The sequence below is a fragment of the Pseudophryne corroboree genome, unplaced genomic scaffold, assembly GCF_028390025.1.
Source record: "Pseudophryne corroboree isolate aPseCor3 unplaced genomic scaffold, aPseCor3.hap2 scaffold_227, whole genome shotgun sequence".
In the NCBI taxonomy this organism is placed as follows: Eukaryota; Metazoa; Chordata; class Amphibia; order Anura; family Myobatrachidae; genus Pseudophryne; species Pseudophryne corroboree.
In genome coordinates this window covers 852,085-870,562 of record NW_026968921.1, presented here as the reverse complement: position 1 = coordinate 870,562, position 18,478 = coordinate 852,085, and the positions used below count along the sequence as shown (strand labels likewise).

At 44.3% G+C, this 18,478-nt stretch overlaps 1 protein-coding gene and 2 pseudogenes across 1 annotated transcript; 1 reads left to right on the top strand and 2 right to left on the bottom strand.

The window, feature by feature from the left end:
• Positions 1–745: 745 nt before the first annotated feature.
• On the top strand, positions 746–880 carry LOC135009636 (U1 spliceosomal RNA; annotated as a pseudogene).
• Positions 881–8,030: 7,150 nt separating this feature from the next.
• Positions 8,031–9,454, bottom strand: LOC135009415 (uncharacterized). Its single transcript, XM_063952275.1, has 3 exons — positions 9,343–9,454; positions 9,131–9,256; positions 8,031–9,055 (listed from the first exon to the last, which is right to left on the bottom strand). The coding sequence occupies exon 3, from the start codon at positions 9,045–9,047 to the stop codon at positions 8,370–8,372; it is 678 nt and encodes a 225-aa protein (XP_063808345.1). The 5' UTR covers positions 9,048–9,055; positions 9,131–9,256; positions 9,343–9,454; the 3' UTR covers positions 8,031–8,369.
• Positions 9,455–15,845: 6,391 nt separating this feature from the next.
• On the bottom strand, positions 15,846–16,024 carry LOC135009707 (U1 spliceosomal RNA; annotated as a pseudogene).
• Between the last annotated feature and the right edge of the window lie 2,454 nt (positions 16,025–18,478).

Sequence of the window (18,478 nt, the reverse complement as noted above, 5' to 3'; positions counted from 1 at the left end):
CCACCAACCTTTTGGTTAATAGCCATACACACTAACTGATTGCGCCACAGCGACACTTTGTAAAAGTACATACTGACAAAGGCTAATAAACAATCATCTAGAACGTTTCCTAGAAAAACTTTAAAAAGTCAATAATCTGGAGTGTTTTTGTAAGATGTTTCTGCCATCAACCAATGAAGAAACATATTGGTACTTTCCCATGATGAGTGAATGCTTCAGGATCTCTTGCACTTACATGTGCAGCAGAGTACTGCAATGGAAGCATGCTGGCCCCATAACCCAGAGGTAGACAGATTGAAACTATCCTCTGCTATATGCATTTTTTTTGTTAAAGTAATCCAAAACTGGGATTGATATTTTTGCTCTTTTATTTTTACTTAAAGAACAATAACTTTTACCATTTTAATTTGTTTTAATAGTATATTGACAGTATTGTTTTCTTTCAAAAATTCACTTAATTTTCTTTTCTTTGTGCTAATTAGATATCACCTTGTTTTCACATTAAATAGACTTCCACATGAGAAAGCAGCAAGGATGCAGTGGCGTTAATGTTTCCTGGTGGTAGTGGGGGACTGTGTTTGTGCTTTCCTCTGGTCAGCTCTGGTAAAAGTCAGATTTCTTTGTCTTAGATCTTCCTCTAGCCTTGTTCTTATTTCGAGAGTTCCCTTGTGCTGCCTCAGTTGGATCTCCTTCACTTGACAGGGGGGTACCCGAGCAGCGACCCTCCCCAGCACTAGCCCAACTCCTACTTACCTGCCAGGTGAGATACTATGATCATGAAGGTGCTTCTCCCAGGGCAAGGCTCACCCATTGCACTCTGGGTGTGCTGCTCCTGCGATTTCCCCAAATGTGGGAAACTTGACTGCATAATTTGTTTCCCCTGGTCGGCTCTCGTATAATTCAGATCTCTTTGTCTCAGGTCTCTCTCCAGCCTAGTTTGCTGTCTGTTTCCACTTCTCTTTTCTTAAACCGCTCCCTTCTATGCCCTTGCGCACCTTAATTAAATCTAACTCTGATTACGTCAGAGAAGGCCAGGTACCCTACACCATAAGAGGGGGTTTGAAATTTTGACTTGTCTGCTTAAAGATCACCAAAATATGATCACAAGGTCAATTACATCACTGGGTGGGAACCTTTTGGTTAATAGCCCATGTAAGTGCAAGAGATCCTGAAGCACTCACTCATCATGGGAAAGTACCAATGTGTTTCTTACAAAAATTCTCCAGATTATTGACTTTTTAAAGTTTTTCTAGGAAACGTTCTAGATGAATGCTTATTAGCCTTTGTCAGTATGTACTTTTGCAAAGTGTCGCTGTGCCGCAATCAGTTAGTGTGTATGGCTATTAACCTAAAGGTTGGTGATTCAATCCCACCCAGGGACGTAATTGACCTTGTTATCAGATTTTGGTGATCTTTAAGTAGACAAGTCAAAATTTCAAACCCCCTCTTATGGTGTAGGGTACCCGGCCTTCTCTGATGTAATCAGAGTTAGATTTGATTAAGTGATTTTATAAAAAAACAGCTAGGAAGCACAATTTAGCAGTGGGTTGCATAGAAAAAAAATTATGCTGGCAGAGAAGTCCAATTGAGTGATTAAACAGCTCTTCATTTTCTGATTTTATGTTTATGCTAACAAATTTGCTCTCTGAAAAGTGTCCACAAAGCCAAGTCTTTGATTAACACCTTTTTAGGAATGGTTTTTCACCTATTACTGAATTAAACTTGCTTCATTGGAAAGGCAGCAAGATGCATCCTCATTTCAATGTCTACTGAAATAATACAGGTTGACACCAGGAAACATAAACGTCACTGCATCCTTGCTGCTTCCTCATGGGGAAGTCTGTTTAATGTGAAAACAAGGTGATATCTAATCAGCACACAGGTAAGGAATTAAGAAAATCTTTCTTTATGGGTGAAGATGTTTCTCACAAAATTGTTGCACCAAGGCATCATTGAAATTCAAGCTGGAAAGATGATTTTAATATATCACTTGTACATTTTGTACTGCTCTTCTGGTGACAATGTAGTTTGTTTTTGTCAATTACCATTTTAATAATAGGGTAAAGAAAATTAAGTGGATTTTTGAAAGAAAACAATACTGTCAATATACTATTAAAACAAATTAAAATGGTAAAAGTTATTGTACTTTAAGTAAAAATAAAAGAGCAAAAATATCAATCCCAGTTTTGGATTACTTTAATTAACAAAAAAACAATGCATATAGCAGAGGATAGTTTCAATCTGCCTACCTCTGGGTTATGGACCCAGCATGCTTCCATTACAGTACTCTGCTGCACATGTAAGTGCAAGAGATCCTGAAGCACTCACTCATCATGGGAAAGTACCAATGTGTTTCTTCATTGGTTGATGGAAGAAACATCTTACAAAAACTCTCCACATTATTGACTTTTTAAAATGTTTCTAGGAAACATTCTAGATGAATGCTTATTAGCCTTTGTCAGTATGTACTTTTGAAAAGTGTCGCTGTGGCGCAATCAGTTAGTGTATAAGGCTATTAACCAAAAGGTTGGCGGTTCAATCCCACCCAGGGACGTAATTGACCTTGTTATCAGATTTTGGTGATCTTTAAGTAGACAAGTCAAAATTTCAAACCCCCTCTTATGGTGTAGGATACCTGGCCTTCTCTGATGTAATCAGAGTTAGATTTGATTAAGTGATTTTATAAAAAAACAGCTAGGAAGCACAATTTAGCAGTGGGTTGCAGAGAAAAAGAAAAATGCTGGCAGAAAAATCAAATTGAGTGATTAAACAGCTCTTCATTTTCTGGCTTTATTTTTATGCTAACAAATTTGTTCTCTGAAAAGTGTCCACAAAGCCAAGTCTCTGATTAACACCTTTGTAGGGATGGTTTTTAACCTATTACTAAATTAAACTTGCTTCATTGGAAAGGCAGCAAGATGCATCCTCATTTCAATGTCTACTGAAATAATACAGGTTGACACCAGGAAACATTAACGCCACTGCATCCTTGCTGCTTTCTCATGTGGAAGTCTGTTAAATGTGAAAACAAGGTGATATCTAATTAGCACACAGGTAGGGAATTAAGAAAATCTTTATTTAAGGGTGAAGATGTTTCTCACAAAATCGTTACCTCAATGCATCATTGAAATTCAAGCTGAAAAGATGATTTTAATATATCACTTGTACATATAGGGGTATATGCAATAGCGGGCGAATTTCAGAAAAAGGCGAATTCCGGAACGTTTTCGCCTCAAAAAATCAATTCGCCTATGCAGTGCAGTACTTTTTCGCAAAAAAACGGACCGTCAAAATTCGCCTTTTCTCAATTCGCCTTTTTCCGCATTCGCCTTTTCTGCAATGGTACAGATGCTGCAATTCGCCTCCAGCATATTCAATTCAAGTTTGGAAATTCGCCTGCAGTGCTTTTAGACAGCAAATTCGCGATTTTCAATCCGCCACACTTTGGAGGGTGAAAACAAATAAAAAAATTTTAAACATGGTTTTTTTTGTGTTTTTTTTTGGGGAATAGCAGATCTATTTATATTAGAAGGGATTAGGTTTTTTTTTTTTTTTTGGGGGAGGCACAAATATTATTTATATATTTTTTTAAATATTATTTTTTTTTTATTATTTTTTTTTTATTGCTGGAACGGTAAAATCAGAAAAAAAAATGGCGTGGGGTCCCCCCTCCAAAGCATAACCAGCCTCGGGCTCATTGAGCTGGTCCTGGTTCTAAAAATGCGGGGAAAAAATTGACAGGGGATCCCCCGTATTTTTAAAACCAGCACCGGGCTCTGCGCCTGATGCTGGTGCCAAAAATACGGGGGACAAAACGAGTAGGGGTCCCCCGTATTTTTAACACCAGCATCGGGCTCCACTAGCTGGACAGATAATGCCACAGCCGGGGGTCACTTTTATGCCGTGCCCTGCGGCCGTGGCATCAAATATCCAACTAGTCACCCCTGGCCGGGGTACCCTGGGGGAGTGGGGACCCCTTCAATCAAGGGGTCCCCCCCCCCAGCCACCCAAGGGCCAGGGGTGAAGCCCGAGGCTGTCCCCCCCCCCATCCAATGGGCTGCGGATGGGGGGGCTGATAGCCTTTGTTGTAAAAGAAAGATATTGTTTTTTCCAGTAGTACTACAAGTCCCAGCAAGCCTCCCCCGCAAGCTGGTACTTGGAGAACCACAAGTACCAGCATGCGGGAGAAAAACGGGCCCGCTGGTACCTGTAGTTCTAATGGAAAAAAAATACCCAAATAAAAACAGGACACAGACACCGTCGACAGTAAAACTTTATTACACACTGCCGACACACACATACTTACCTATGTTCACACGCCGACATCGGTCCTCTTCTCCATGTAGAATCCCGGGGTACCTGAAAATAAAAGATCAATATACTCACCTCAACCAGGCTCCAGAGATAAATCCACGTACTTGGCAAAAAAAGAAAACGAACAACCGGACCTGCGGACCGAAAGGGGTCCCATGCTGACACATGGGACCCCTCTCCCCGAATGCCGGGACATCACGTGACTCCTGTCACTGATGTCCCTTCAGCCAATCAGGAAGCGCTACTGCCGTGGCGCTCACCTGATTGGCTGGACGCCGTCTGTACTCTGACAGCGCCTCGCAAAGCCGCTCCATTACTTTCAATGGTGGGAACTTAGCGGTTAGCGGTGGGGTCACCCGCCGGTCAGCCGCTGACCGGCGGGTGACCTCACCGCTAGCCGCTAAGTTCCCACCATTGAATATAATGGAGGGAGCTGTGCGATGCGCTGTCACAGCGATCAGCCAATCAGGTGAGCGCAACGAAGTTGCGCTTCCTGATTGGCTTAGAGACCTGTCAGTAACAGCTGTCACTGACAGATCTTAATCGTAGAAAGGTGTCCCATGTGTCAGTATGGGACCCCTTTCAGTCCGTTTTTGGTGCGGGTAAATGCGTTTTCTTTTTTTGCCAAGTACGTGGATTTATCTCTGGACCCTGGTTAAGGTGAGTATATTGAACTTTGCTTTTCAGGTACCCCGGGATTCTACATGGAGAAGAGGACCGATGTCGGCGTGTGAACATAGGTAAGTATGTGTGTGTCGGCAGTGTGTAATAAAGTTTTACTGTCGACGGTGTCTGTGTCCTGTTTTTATTTGGGTATTTTTTTTCCATTAGAACTACAGGTACCAGCGGGCCCGTTTTTCTCCCGCATGCTGGTACTTGTGGTTCTCCAAGTACCAGCTTGCGGGGGAGGCTTGCTGGGACTTGTAGTACTACTGGAAAAAACAATATCTTTCTTTTACAACAAAGGCTATCAGCCCCCCCATCCGCAGCCCATTGGATGGGGGGGGACAGCCTCGGGCTTCACCCCTGGCCCTTGGGTGGCTGGGGGGGGACCCCTTGATTGAAGGGGTCCCCACTCCCCCAGGGTACCCCGGCCAGGGGTGACTAGTTGGATATTTGATACCACGGCCGCAGGGCACGGCATAAAAGTGACCCCCGGCTGTGGCATTATCTGTCCAGCTAGTGGAGCCCGATGCTGGTGTTAAAAATACGGGGGACCCCTACTCGTTTTGTCCCCCGTATTTTTGGCACCAGCATCAGGCGCAGAGCCCGGTGCTGGTTTTAAAAATACGGGGGATCCCCTGTCAATTTTTTCCCCGCATTTTTAGAACCAGGACCAGCTCAATGAGCCCGAGGCTGGTTATGCTTTGGAGGGGGGACCCCACGCCATTTTTTTTTCTGATTTTACCGTTCCAGCAATAAAAAAAAAAAAATTATTTTAAAAAATATATAAATAATATTTGTGCCTCCCCCCCCCAAAAAAAAAGTACCTAATCCCTTCTAATATAAATAGATCTGCTATTCCCAAAAAAAAAAAACACCAATAAAAACATTTTTAAAATTTGTCCCGGCATTTGGGACAAAGGGGTTTGATGTGAAAACATTGGACCCCTTTCATTAGTCCGCTGGATCGGTGTGCGTTTTTTTGTTTTGCCAAGTACGTGGATTATCTCTCTGGACGTGGATGTACCTCTGGACGCTGGAAGGTGAGTATGATTTTTTGACAGGTACCCTCGGTTCGTCGGAGATCGTTGCAGTCGGCGTGTCAACATAGGTGAGATGGATTGCCCAGAACTCCCTTTGACCAAAATCACCCTGGCATGTCCAAAGTGCAGCCCTCCGGCACTTGCGTCACTACACATCCAAACATTCCATGAAACAGCAATGCTGGTCAGGGAATGTTTGGATGTGTAGTGACGCAAGTGCTGGAGGTTTGCATTTGGACCCATTGTTCCCCGCTTGTGTTGTGTGGACTGTATGTACCTCTTCCTTCCAGTCCCAGGGTGACACTATTACCCACATCTGGTAGCTCATACTGTTCTCTTCCACAGGTCCTGCGTTGTATCTTCCCAAGTGGCGTGGATGTGAGGAGACACGGCATTTCACCTGATGTTCCATGGGAGACCCTACTGGTGATGTGGACCTGACCCTCCGCCATGTAGCAGACAACCCCCTCAGGTGAGATGTATTGCCCAAAACTCCCTTATCCAAAATCACCCTGGCATGCCCAAAGTGCAGCCCTCCGGCACTTGCGTCACTACACATCCAAACATTCCATGAAACAGCAATGCTGGTCAGGGAATGTTTGGATGTGTAGTGACGCAAGTGCTGGAGGTTTGCATTTGGACCCATTGTTCCCCGCTTGTGTTGTGTGGACTGTATGTACCTCTTCCTTCCAGTCCCAGGGTGACACTATTACCCACATCTGGTAGCTCATACTGTTCTCTTCCACAGGTCCTGCGTTGTATCTTCCCAAGTGGCGTGGATGTGAGGAGACAGATCCCCTGATGTTCCCTGGGAAATCTACTTACATACAATTCAACTGCATTACAAATTTTAATAAAAACCACAGGAAACTTCTATTTTTAAAAGTTTATTGAAGAAAATTTTTTTTTAATAAAGTTTGAAAGTTAATTAAAACAAAAAAGTAGTTTGTTCTTCTTTACATTCTTTTCTTGTGTATATAGATATCTGTGGGGAAAAGAAAAAAAAAGTATATTAAAGTAAAAACACACTAAATTCATGTTCATTTTTTCCAATGAAAATTTGTGGAACAACACAGCCCAGCATGAGCCATTGATGGGCGGTGTTGTTCTACAAAGGCATGCGGTTCAAAGTGAAAGAGTGTCGTCAGTGGTCAGTACTTTGACATGCTAACATTTGTGGAACAACACAGCCCAGCATGAGCCATTGCTGGGCGGTGTTGTTCTACAAAGGCATGCGGTTCAAAGTGAAAGAGTGTCGTCAGTGGTCAGTACTTTGACATGCTAACATTTGTGGAACAACACAGCCCAGCATGAGCCATTGCTGGGCGGTGTTGTTCTACAAAGGCATGCGGTTCAAAGTGAAAGAGTGTCGTCAGTGGTCAGTACTTTGACATGCTAACATTTGTGGAACAACACAGCCCAGCATGAGCCATTGCTGGGCGGTGTTGTTCTACAAAGGCATGCGGTTCAAAGTGAAAGAGTGTCGTCAGTGGTCAGTACTTTGACATGCTAACATTTGTGGAACAACACAGCCCAGCATGAGCCATTGCTGGGCGGTGTTGTTCTACAAAGGCATGCGGTTCAAAGTGAAAGAGTGTCGTCAGTGGTCAGTACTTTGACATGCTAACATTTGTGGAACAACACAGCCCAGCATGAGCCATTGCTGGGCGGTGTTGTTCTACAAAGGCATGCGGTTCAAAGTGAAAGAGTGTCGTCAGTGGTCAGTACTTTGACATGCTAACATTTGTGGAACAACACAGCCCAGCATGAGCCATTGCTGGGCGGTGTTGTTCTACAAAGGCATGCGGTTCAAAGTGAAAGAGTGTCGTCAGTGGTCAGTACTTTGACATGCTAACATTTGTGGAACAACACAGCCCAGCATGAGCCATTGCTGGGCGGTGTTGTTCTACAAAGGCATGCGGTTCAAAGTTTCTTGAATTAAACATGGTTCTACTCACCTTGGTACGCTCAACACAATCTTATGCCGTCCACTTCATTTTTCCTCAACAATCCTATGAATAAGTCAAAAACACAGACTAGTGAATAGTAAATTCACACAATGAAAGTCTACTGTACATCATTACAAAAAGGATTTTTTGAAGAAAAAGGGGGTATCAGAATAGCTCTTTGGCCCATCATACATGTAGCCGCAAGGAGCTTTCATCCGTTACCACACGCGCCCGCATACATGCCCGCGCATGTATGCCTACACAAAGCTCCTTGGTAGTACCCGGTCACGGGTGGGGAAGCCCAACAAATAATAAACAATAGTAAGAAAAACAACAAACTAATGGGAGGGGAAGACAGGGATACATGAAAAACATTTAAAATAAAATAATACGACCGGGTTTATGGTGGAAGTCTGTCCGGATCCTCTTCTTCCCCCTGATAGGGCGTGGATGTCCTGGGAGGCTGGGGAGTATGTCGACTGGCCCTCGGTGCCCATGCTGTTGAAGAATGTGCGGCTGGTGGTGGAGGCATCTGGGGGGTGGGGTACATCCCTGTATATCCCTGGTACATCTGTGACTGACTGTACTGGGATGGGACTTGAGGAAGGGTACGATGCGTCCTTGTGGCTTGAGACGGCGGATATGGTGGATCACCAGCGTGTTGATGAGCTGGTACTGGGAGCTTATCATAGATCATCTGCAGTGTGGTTGCCATGACCTGTTGGCTGGAAGCGGAGTGTCGATGACTATCCGACATGTTCTTATTGCTTTCTGCCAAACATGTGTTTTTTTCCACAAGCTTGACCAAGGAATCGGACATGATGTTAAGTATGTTCCTATTCTCCCTACGATCTTCAATTATGATCTGTAGTATTGTGGCCGTGCTGTCGGAAATAGTCTTCTGCAGTTCATGCAGATTGTTGGACATTTTCTCCATTGTCCTCTCAATGTTGTCCAGTCTGCTTCCCACAACATTTGTGTATGTATCCTGGCGTGTCCCAATCTCTGATGCCAGGGTGTGAACCCTCTGAACAGTTGAGGGATTCTGCCCTTCCTGGATGTCTGCCACCACATTCATTTGGGCAGCTGAAAAGAAAATTAGACAATATTATCCACATTCATCATACATTTTTTGGAAGGTTCACAATTCAATTTACTCACGCAGGGATGTAGCAACTGGATCATCCTGCACTTCCACCTCGTCATCCTCTGACGACCCCTGTAGGAGATCCGGCCTGAAGTACGAACCAATCCCCGAAGCTAGTCCGCTGCTGGTTCGTGGCACCACTGTTTGCAAAATAAATTTTGGAAAAGTTGATAAACTTTACACAACTACTGCCCCCCCCCCCCCCCCACAAAAAAAACAAACAAACCTTCTCCATCCTGTGATGCCGCTGCTCCAGGAGCTCCACTTGTCCTCGTTTCGGAAGACTTTTCAAGGGTCTGGCTGGATACATCTGCACGGCTGTCCTCAAACCCAAGAAAAGTTTAACCCTGTAGACTCAAACAGATCGAGTGATGGGTCCACAAGGGTTGTGTCTTGAGGCTCTTCAGTCACAGTCCCAGAGCTCCTGGAGAGACGACGATCTGGTGATGGCCTGCGCGCAGGAGCTGTAGTTTGGCGCCCATCTTGTGGTGTGGTCGCCGACGGTGTCTGGTGCACAGGTGATAGTCTGTGCACTGATGTCGTCTGGTGCACAAGTGACCAACTGCGCGATGACGAACTGTGGCGCACAGGTGACGATCTGTGTGCTCGCGATGCTTGCGGCGCAGTTGATGGTCCGCGCGCTGCTGCCGATGCCTGCTGCACAGGTAACGGTCCGTGCGCTGGCGATGTCCTGTGCGCAGGTGATGTCCTCTGGGCAGGTCTGTCTGAAAAAAAAAAAAAAACATTAGCACATACAAAAAATTTAAAAGGAAATACAGCTCATGTGAATGTATTCTTACCATCAGACCTCCTTTTGGACGGCTGGTCTCCCGCCTTCCTCCGTCTTCTGGGCGGTTCTTCCTCCTCGAGAAAGCCAGCAGGACGGCTGGAGTCCACACCTCCGCGAACTCCTTCGACCATGACAGGGTTCAAGCGCCTTCTAATAACGTTCTCCCAGGATAGCCACTTCAAATTGAGAGCCGGGCCACCTCCCGTAGCTGTCTCATGTCGGCGCTGAATCCCCATCTTCTTCTTGGTCTGTCTGCGGCAATCACTGTACCGCTTCAAGCAATTTCGGGTGCTCCGACGGTTTCCAGAAATTGCAGTTACTTGACTGGCGATGGATTCCCAGATGTTCCGCTTTACCTTAAATGCTGTTTTCTGTGCCCTTGATCCATACAAAACGTCGTAGGACCTGTCGACGCAATCCACTAGGACACAGTTTTCCGCCTCAGTGTATCTGGGTCCACGCGGCTTTTTCTGTCCTGCTTCTTCACCAGAGGCTTCCTCCTCCGACTGCTCCTCTGGCTGGCTTCTTGCCTTTAGGGATTAAAAAAAAAAAAAAATTTTTATTAAGATCGGTATGTACCTGTGAGTGTCAGTATCCCTGGCATTGCGCACCTATTACAGTAGGTGTGCATGGCATTGCACAAACTACAGTGGGTAAAGTTTGATGCTATTTGTGTCTGCATGTGTGGTTAAGTACCTTTTTACTAGGCTTTTTCTTGGACTTCTCATGGGCCCTTGACGACCGCGGCTGGTCACTAGATGCCTGGTCGGTCGCATCCGCCTCCTGGGTTGGCTCCCACTCCTCATTGCTTTGCAGGGATAGATCCGAGGGGGTGGGGGAAGGGGCGGATCGGGTTGGTTTGTCCCTTGACATCTCTGTTATAAAAAAAAAAAACATACATGTATAAATGGCTGACCCTCACAAAATGGCTGCCCCTTACAAAATGGCTGCCCCTTACAAAATGTCGACCAGGCTGTCGACTAAACTTGCTCCAAATCACCCCAAAATGGCCAGAAAGCATCCCTGCACACTCAGGAGGCACCCCACAGCAAAATTAGGCGGGAAAACACATGTTTGAAAAACAATCAGCAGCACATGTCAACCTGGCTGTCGACTCAACTTGCTCCAAATCACCCCAAAATGGCCAGAAAGCATCCCTGCACACTCAGGAGGCACCCCACAGCAAAATTAGGTGGGAAAACACATGTTTGAAAAACAATCAGCAGCACATGTCAACCTGGCTGTCGACTAAACTTGCTCCAAATCACCCCAAAATGGCCAGAAAGCATCCCTGCACACTCAGGAGGCACCCCACAGCAAAATTAGGCGGGAAAACACATGTTTGAAAAACAATCAGCAGCACATGTCAACCTGGCTGTCGACTCAACTTGCTCCAAATCACCCCAAAATGGCCAGAAAGCATCCCTGCACACTCAGGAGGCACCCCACAGCAAAATTAGGCGGGAAAACACATGTTTGAAAAACAATCAGCAGCACATGTCAACCTGGCTGTCGACTCAACTTGCTCCAAATCACCCCAAAATGGCCAGAAAGCATCCCTGCACACTCAGGAGGCACCCCACAGCAAAATTAGGCGGGAAAACACATGTTTGAAAAACAATCAGCAGCACATGTCAACCTGGCTGTCGACTCAACTTGCTCCAAATCACCCCAAAATGGCCAGAAAGCATCCCTGCACACTCAGGAGGCACCCCACAGCAAAATTAGGCGGGAAAACACATGTTTGAAAAACAATCAGCATCACATGTCAACCTGGCTGTCGACTCAACTTGCTCCAAATCACCCCAAAATGACCAGAAAGCATCCCTGCACACTCAGGAGGCACCCCACATCAAAATTAGGCAGGAAAACACATGTTTGAAAAACAATCAGCAGCACATGTCAACCTGGCTGTCGACTAAACTTGCTCCAAATCACCCCAAAATGGCCAGAAAGCATCCCAACACACTCAGGGGGTACACCAATGCTAATAGAAGACCCAAAAAAGTCAATTAAAGAAAAAAAAAACGTGAAAAACTACCCCAAAACACAAGTCTCCCCCCAAAAATGCAGCAACACAAGCAAGGGGCTATACACATACCTGCACACATGCACACATGCACAAACACCCCATGTACACCTCATGGCAACCCCCACTACACAAACACATACATGCAACACCAGACACACATGTGGTACTTACCTACAACTGTAGTAAAAGCTCCTAAAATGGCTCTGCTCCGGGGTAACAGGAATCCTCCTGACTGTCCTGGAATAAAGCCTGCTGGGGTGTCCAAAGATATCCACAGCAAACAACCAAATTGCTAGCTCTGCACCTCCTCACACCTCTCTGCAGGTTCACAAAATGGCTGCAGAGCACATGCAACAAACAAGCCCTAATATAGTGCTGCTTTGGGCGGGAAGGCGAATTCAGTACGCCCACTGATCGCCGATTGGCCGGAATCCGCCTGCAGGAGGGGCGAATCATTTTTTCATTGCATATTGCGAATCCAGGGTCCCGGCGACAGGGCTGCGGCTGGCGATAGCGGGCGAATCATACAGAGGCGGATCTAATGACGCGATTCGCCCGCTATTGCATATACCCCTTTGTATTGCTCTTCTGGTGACAATGTAGTTTGTTTTTGTCAATTACCATTTTAATAATAGGGTAAAGAAAATTAAGTGGATTTTTGAAAGAAAACAATACTGTCAATATACTATTAAAACAAATTAAAACAGTAAAAGTTATTGTACTTTAAGTAAAAATAAAAGAGCCAAAATATCAATCCCAGTTTTGGATTACTTTAATTAACAAAAAAAATGCATATAGCAGAGGACAGTTGCAATCTGCCTACCTCTGGGTTATAGGCCCAGCATGCTTCCATTGTAGTCCTCTGCTGCACATGTAAGTGCAAGAGATCCTGAAGCACTCACTCATCATGGGAAAGTACCAATGTGTTTCTTCATTGGTTGATGGAAGGAACATCTTACAAAAACTCTCCAGATTATTGACTTTTTAAAGTTTTTCTAGGAAACGTTCTAGATGAATGCTTATTAGCCTTTGTCAGTATGTACTTTCGCAAAGTGTCTCTGAGGCGCAAATAGTTAGCGTGTTCAGTTGTTAACCAAAAGGTTGGTGGTTCAATCCCACCTAGGGACGTAATTGACCTTGTTATCAGATTTTGGTGATCTTTAAGTAGACAAGTAAAGATTTCAAACCACATCTTATGGTGTAGGGTACCTGGCCTTCTCTGATGTAATCAGAGTTAGATTTGATTAAGTGATTTTATAAAAAAAACAGCCACGAAGCACAATTTAGCAGTGGGTTGCAGAGAAAAAGAAATATGCTGGCAGAAAAATCCAATTGAGTGATTAAACAGCTCTTCATTTTCTGGCTTTATTTTTATGCTAACAAATTTGTGCTCTGAAAAGTGTCCACAAAGCCAAGTATCTGATTAACAGCTTTGTAGGGATGGTTTTTCACCTATTATTAAATTAAACTTGCTTCATTGGAAAGGCAGCAAGATGCATCCTCATTTCAATGTCTACTGAAATAATACAGGTTGACACCAGGAAACATAAACGTCACTGCATCCTTGCTGCTTCCTCATGGGGAAGTCTGTTTAATGTGAAAACAAGGTGATATCTAATCATCACACAGGTAAGGAATTAAGAAAATCTTTCTTTATGGGTGAAGATGTTTCTCACAAAATTGTTGCACCAAGGCATCATTGAAATTCAAGCTGGAAAGATGATTTTAATATATCACTTGTACATTTTGTACTGCTCTTCTGGTGACAATGTAGTTTGTTTTTGTCAATTACCATTTTAATAATAGGGTAAAGAAAATTAAGTGGATTTTTGAAAGAAAACAATACTGTCAATATACTATTAAAACAAATTAAAATGGTAAAAGTTATTGTACTTTAAGTAAAAATAAAAGAGCAAAAATATCAATCCCAGTTTTGGATTACTTTAATTAACAAAAAACAATGCATATAGCAGAGGATAGTTTCAATCTGCCTACCTCTGGGTTATGGACCCAGCATGCTTCCATTACAGTACTCTGCTGCACATGTAAGTGCAAGAGATCCTGAAGCACTCACTCATCATGGGAAAGTACCAATGTGTTTCTTCATTGGTTGATGGAAGAAACATCTTACAAAAACTCTCCACATTATTGACTTTTTAAAATGTTACTAGGAAACATTCTAGATGAATGCTTATTAGCCTTTGTCAGTATGTACTTTTGAAAAGTGTCGCTGTGGCGCAATCAGTTAGTGTATAAGGCTATTAACCAAAAGGTTGGTGGTTCAATCCCACCCAGGGACGTAATTGACCTTGTTATCAGATTTTGGTGATCTTTAAGTAGACAAGTCAAAATTTCAAACCCCATCTTATGGTGTAGGATACATGGCCTTCTCTGATGTAATCAGAGTTAGATTTGATTAAGTGATTTTATAAAAAAAACAGCTAGGAAGCACAATTTAGCAGTGGGTTGCAGAGAAAAAGAAAAATGCTGGCAGAAAAATCCAATTGAGTGATTAAACAGCTCTTCATTTTCTGGCTTTATTTTTATGCTAACAAATTTGTTCTCTGAAAAGTGTCCACGAAGCCAAGTCTCTGATTAACACCTTTGTAGGGATGGTTTTTAACCTATTACTAAATTAAACTTGCTTCATTGGAAAGGCAGCAAGATGCATCCTCATTTCAATGTCTACTGAAATAATACAGGTTGACACCAGGAAACATTAACGCCACTGCATCTTTGCTGCTTTCTCATGTGGAAGTCTGTTAAATGTGAAAACAAGGTGATATCTAATTAGCACACAGGTAGGGAATTAAGAAAATCTTTATTTAAGGGTGAAGATGTTTCTCACAAAATCGTTACCTCAATGCATCATTGAAATTCAAGCTGAAAAGATGATTTTAATATATCACTTGTACATTTTGTATTGCTCTTCTGGTGACAATGTAGTTTGTTTTTGTCACTTACCATTTTAATAATAGGGTAAAGAAAATTAAGTGGATTTTTGAAAGAAAACAATACTGTCAATATACTATTAAAACAAATTAAAACAGTAAAAGTTATTGTACTTTAAGTAAAAATAAAAGAGCCAAAATATCAATCCCAGTTTTGGATTACTTTAATTAACAAAAAAAATGCATATAGCAGAGGACAGTTGCAATCTGCCTACCTCTGGGTTATAGGCCCAGCATGCTTCCATTGTAGTCCTCTGCTGCACATGTAAGTGCAAGAGATCCTGAAGTACTCACTCATCATGGGAAAGTACCAATGTGTTTCTTCATTGGTTGATGGAAGGAACATCTTACAAAAACTCTCCAGATTATTGACTTTTTAAAGTTTTTCTAGGAAACGTTCTAGATGAATGCTTATTAGCCTTTGTCAGTATGTACTTTCGCAAAGTGTCTCTGAGGCGCAAATAGTTAGCGTGTTCAGTTGTTAACCAAAAGGTTGGTGGTTCAATCCCACCTAGGGACGTAATTGACCTTGTTATCAGATTTTGGTGATCTTTAAGTAGACAAGTAAAAATTTCAAACCACATCTTATGGTGTAGGGTACCTGGCCTTCTCTGATGTAATCAGAGTTAGATTTGATTAAGTGATTTTATAAAAAAAACTGCCACGAAGCACAATTTAGCAGTGGGTTGCAGAGAAAAAGAAATATGCTGGCAGAAAAATCCAATTGAGTGATTAAACAGCTCTTCATTTTCTGGCTTTATTTTTATGCTAACAAATTTGTGCTCTGAAAAGTGTCCACAAAGCCAAGTATCTGATTAACACCTTTGTAGGGATGGTTTTTCACCTATTATTAAATTAAACTTGCTTCATTGGAAAGGCAGCAAGTGATGTCATCCAAGCAGTGGGTCAAAGTTGGCTTCAAACCTCGTCTGCTTATGAAAAGAGAAAAGGGGTATGCAGGGCATGGCGGCCTTTTGCGGTGCTTGGATGACCCCTAGTTCGCATTAAATAATGCAGTCGAGTTTCCCACATTTGGGGAAATCACAGGGGTCAGCATACCCAGAATGCAATGAATGAACCGCACCCTGGGAGAACAGTCTTCATGACCATGGTATCTCCTATGCAAAATAAGTATGATTTGGGATAGGGCTGGGGAGGGCCGCTGCTCAGGCACATCTCTGTCAAGTAAAGGAGATTCAACTGAGGCAGCACAAGGGAACTCTTATCTGGGGACAACAACTGCAGGGAGAACACATATTTTCAGATGAACATGGGAGGGCAGAAGGCTGCCTAATACTGAAGCACCCCCAAACAACAAACCAAATGCAACAACTAGTGCAAGCATTCCTGGGGGAAGGCCTGCAGCAGATGGATTTGCATATGGCGATGTCATCCAAGCAGAGGGTCAAAGTTGGCTTCAACCCTCGTCTGCATATGAAAAGAGAAAAGATGCGTGCAGGGCATGGCGGCCTTTTGCGGCACTTGGATGACCCCTAGTTCGCATTAAACACCTCCACCCTCCGTCGGTGTGGGGCTCATGTTGGCTATGCCCCAGCCCCTGAAGCATTCAAGCTGATTTCTTGCAGCAGCTGGGCACTGTAACAGCTCCAGAGCTGCTCTGTAAGGCAAGTAAAAGGGTGTGGGCCCTGCAGCACTACCTGTAGTTCGCATTGTGCGAGACCCCTAGTTCGCATTAAACACCCCCACCCTCCTTCAGTGTGGGGCTCATGTTGGCCATGCCCCAGCCCCTGAAGCATTCACGCTGATTTCTTGCAGCAGCTGGGCACTGTAACAGCTCAAGAGCTGCTCTGTAAGGCAAGTAAAAGGGTGTGGGCCCTGCAGCACTACTTGTAGTTTGCATTGTGCATTGGAAGGCACAAAGTAAGCAGACGGGAGGAGAAGTCAGGATAGTGCACAAGGGTATAGACGGGAGGGGCTCAAGAAAAAAGAAGTGGAAACAGACAGCAAACTAGGCTTCCAATGCACAATGCAAACTACAGGTAGTGCTGCAGGGCCCACACCCTTTTACTTGCCTTACAGAGCAGCTCTGGAGCTGTTTAATCACTCAATTGGATTTTTCTGCCAGCATAATTTTTCTCTTACGTCCTAGAGGATGCTGGGGACTCCGTAAGGACCATGGGGGATAGACGGGCTCCGCAGGAGACATGGGCACTTTAAGAAAGACTTTAGATCTGGGTGTGCACTGGCTCCTCCCTCTATGCCCCTCCTCCAGACCTCAGTTTACTACTGTGCCCAGAGGAGACTGGGTGCTTTTCAGGGAGCTCTCCTGAGTTTCCTGACAGAAAGTATATTTGTTAGATTTTTTTATTTTCAGGGAGCCTGCTGGCAACAGACTCCCTGCATCGAGGGGCGGAGGGGAGAGATGCACACATACTTCTGTGAGTTGATAGGCTCTGCTTCTTAGGCTACTGTACAGCATTAGCTCCAGAGGGATCGGTACGCAGGTCTCACCCTCGCCGTCCGTCCCAGAGCCGCGCCGCCGTCCCCCTCGCAGAGCCGGAAGATAGAAGCCGGGTGAGTATGAGAAGAAAAGAAGACTTCAGAGGCGGCGGAAGACTTCATGATCTTCACTGAGGTAACGCACAGCAGTAAAGCTGTGCTCCATTGCTCCCATACACCTCACACACGGCAGTCAGTGTAAGGGTGAAGGGCGCAGGGGGGACGCCCTGGGCAGCAATATAGACCTCTCTTTGGCAAAATAAATATATATGCAGCTAGGCACTGTATATATATATAAGAGCCCCCGCCATTTTTTTACTATATTTGAGCGGGACAGAAGCCCGTCGCTGAGGGGGTGGGGCTTCTCCCTCAGCACTCACCAGCGCCATTTTCTCCACAGCACCGCTGAGGGGAAGCTCCACGGACTCTCCCCTGCTTATACCACGGTAGAAAGAGGGTCTTAAAGAAGAGGGGGGCACATAATTAGGCGCATATATATATGGAAATACAGCGCTACTGGGTAAACATAAAATTATTGTGTTTTTTTCCTGGGTCATATAGCGCTGGGGTGTGTGCTGGCATACTCTCTCTCTCTGTCTCTCCAAAGGGCCTTGTTGGGGAACTGTCCTCAGATAAGAGGATTCCCTGAGTGTATGGTGTGTCGGTACACGTGTGTCGACATGTCTGAGGTAGAAGGCTCTCCTAGAGAGGAGCAGGAGCAAATTAATGTGGTGTCTCCATCGACAACGCCGACACCTGACTGGATGGATATGTGGAATGTTTTAAGTGCTAATGTAAACTTATTACACAAGAGATTAGACAAAGCTGAAGCTAGGGAACAGTCAGGGAGTCAACCCATGCCTGTCCCTATGTCGCAGGGACCTTCGGGGTCTCAAAAGCGCCCACTATCCCAAATAGTTGACACAGATACCGACACGGATTCTGACTCCAGTGTCGACTACGATGATGCAAAGTTACAGCCAAAATTGGCTAAATGTATTCGATATATGATTATTGCAATAAAAGATGTTTTGCACATCACAGAGTCCCCTGTCCCTGACACGAGGGTACACATGTATAAGGGAAAGAAACCTGAGATAACCTTTCCCCCCTCACATGAGTTGAACGA

What these genes read in the sequence shown, in the direction of transcription:
- LOC135009415 (XM_063952275.1), bottom strand. Translation starts at nt 9,047, where the DNA reads ATGAATGTGGTGGCAGACATCCAGGAAGGGCAGAATCCCTCAACTGTT.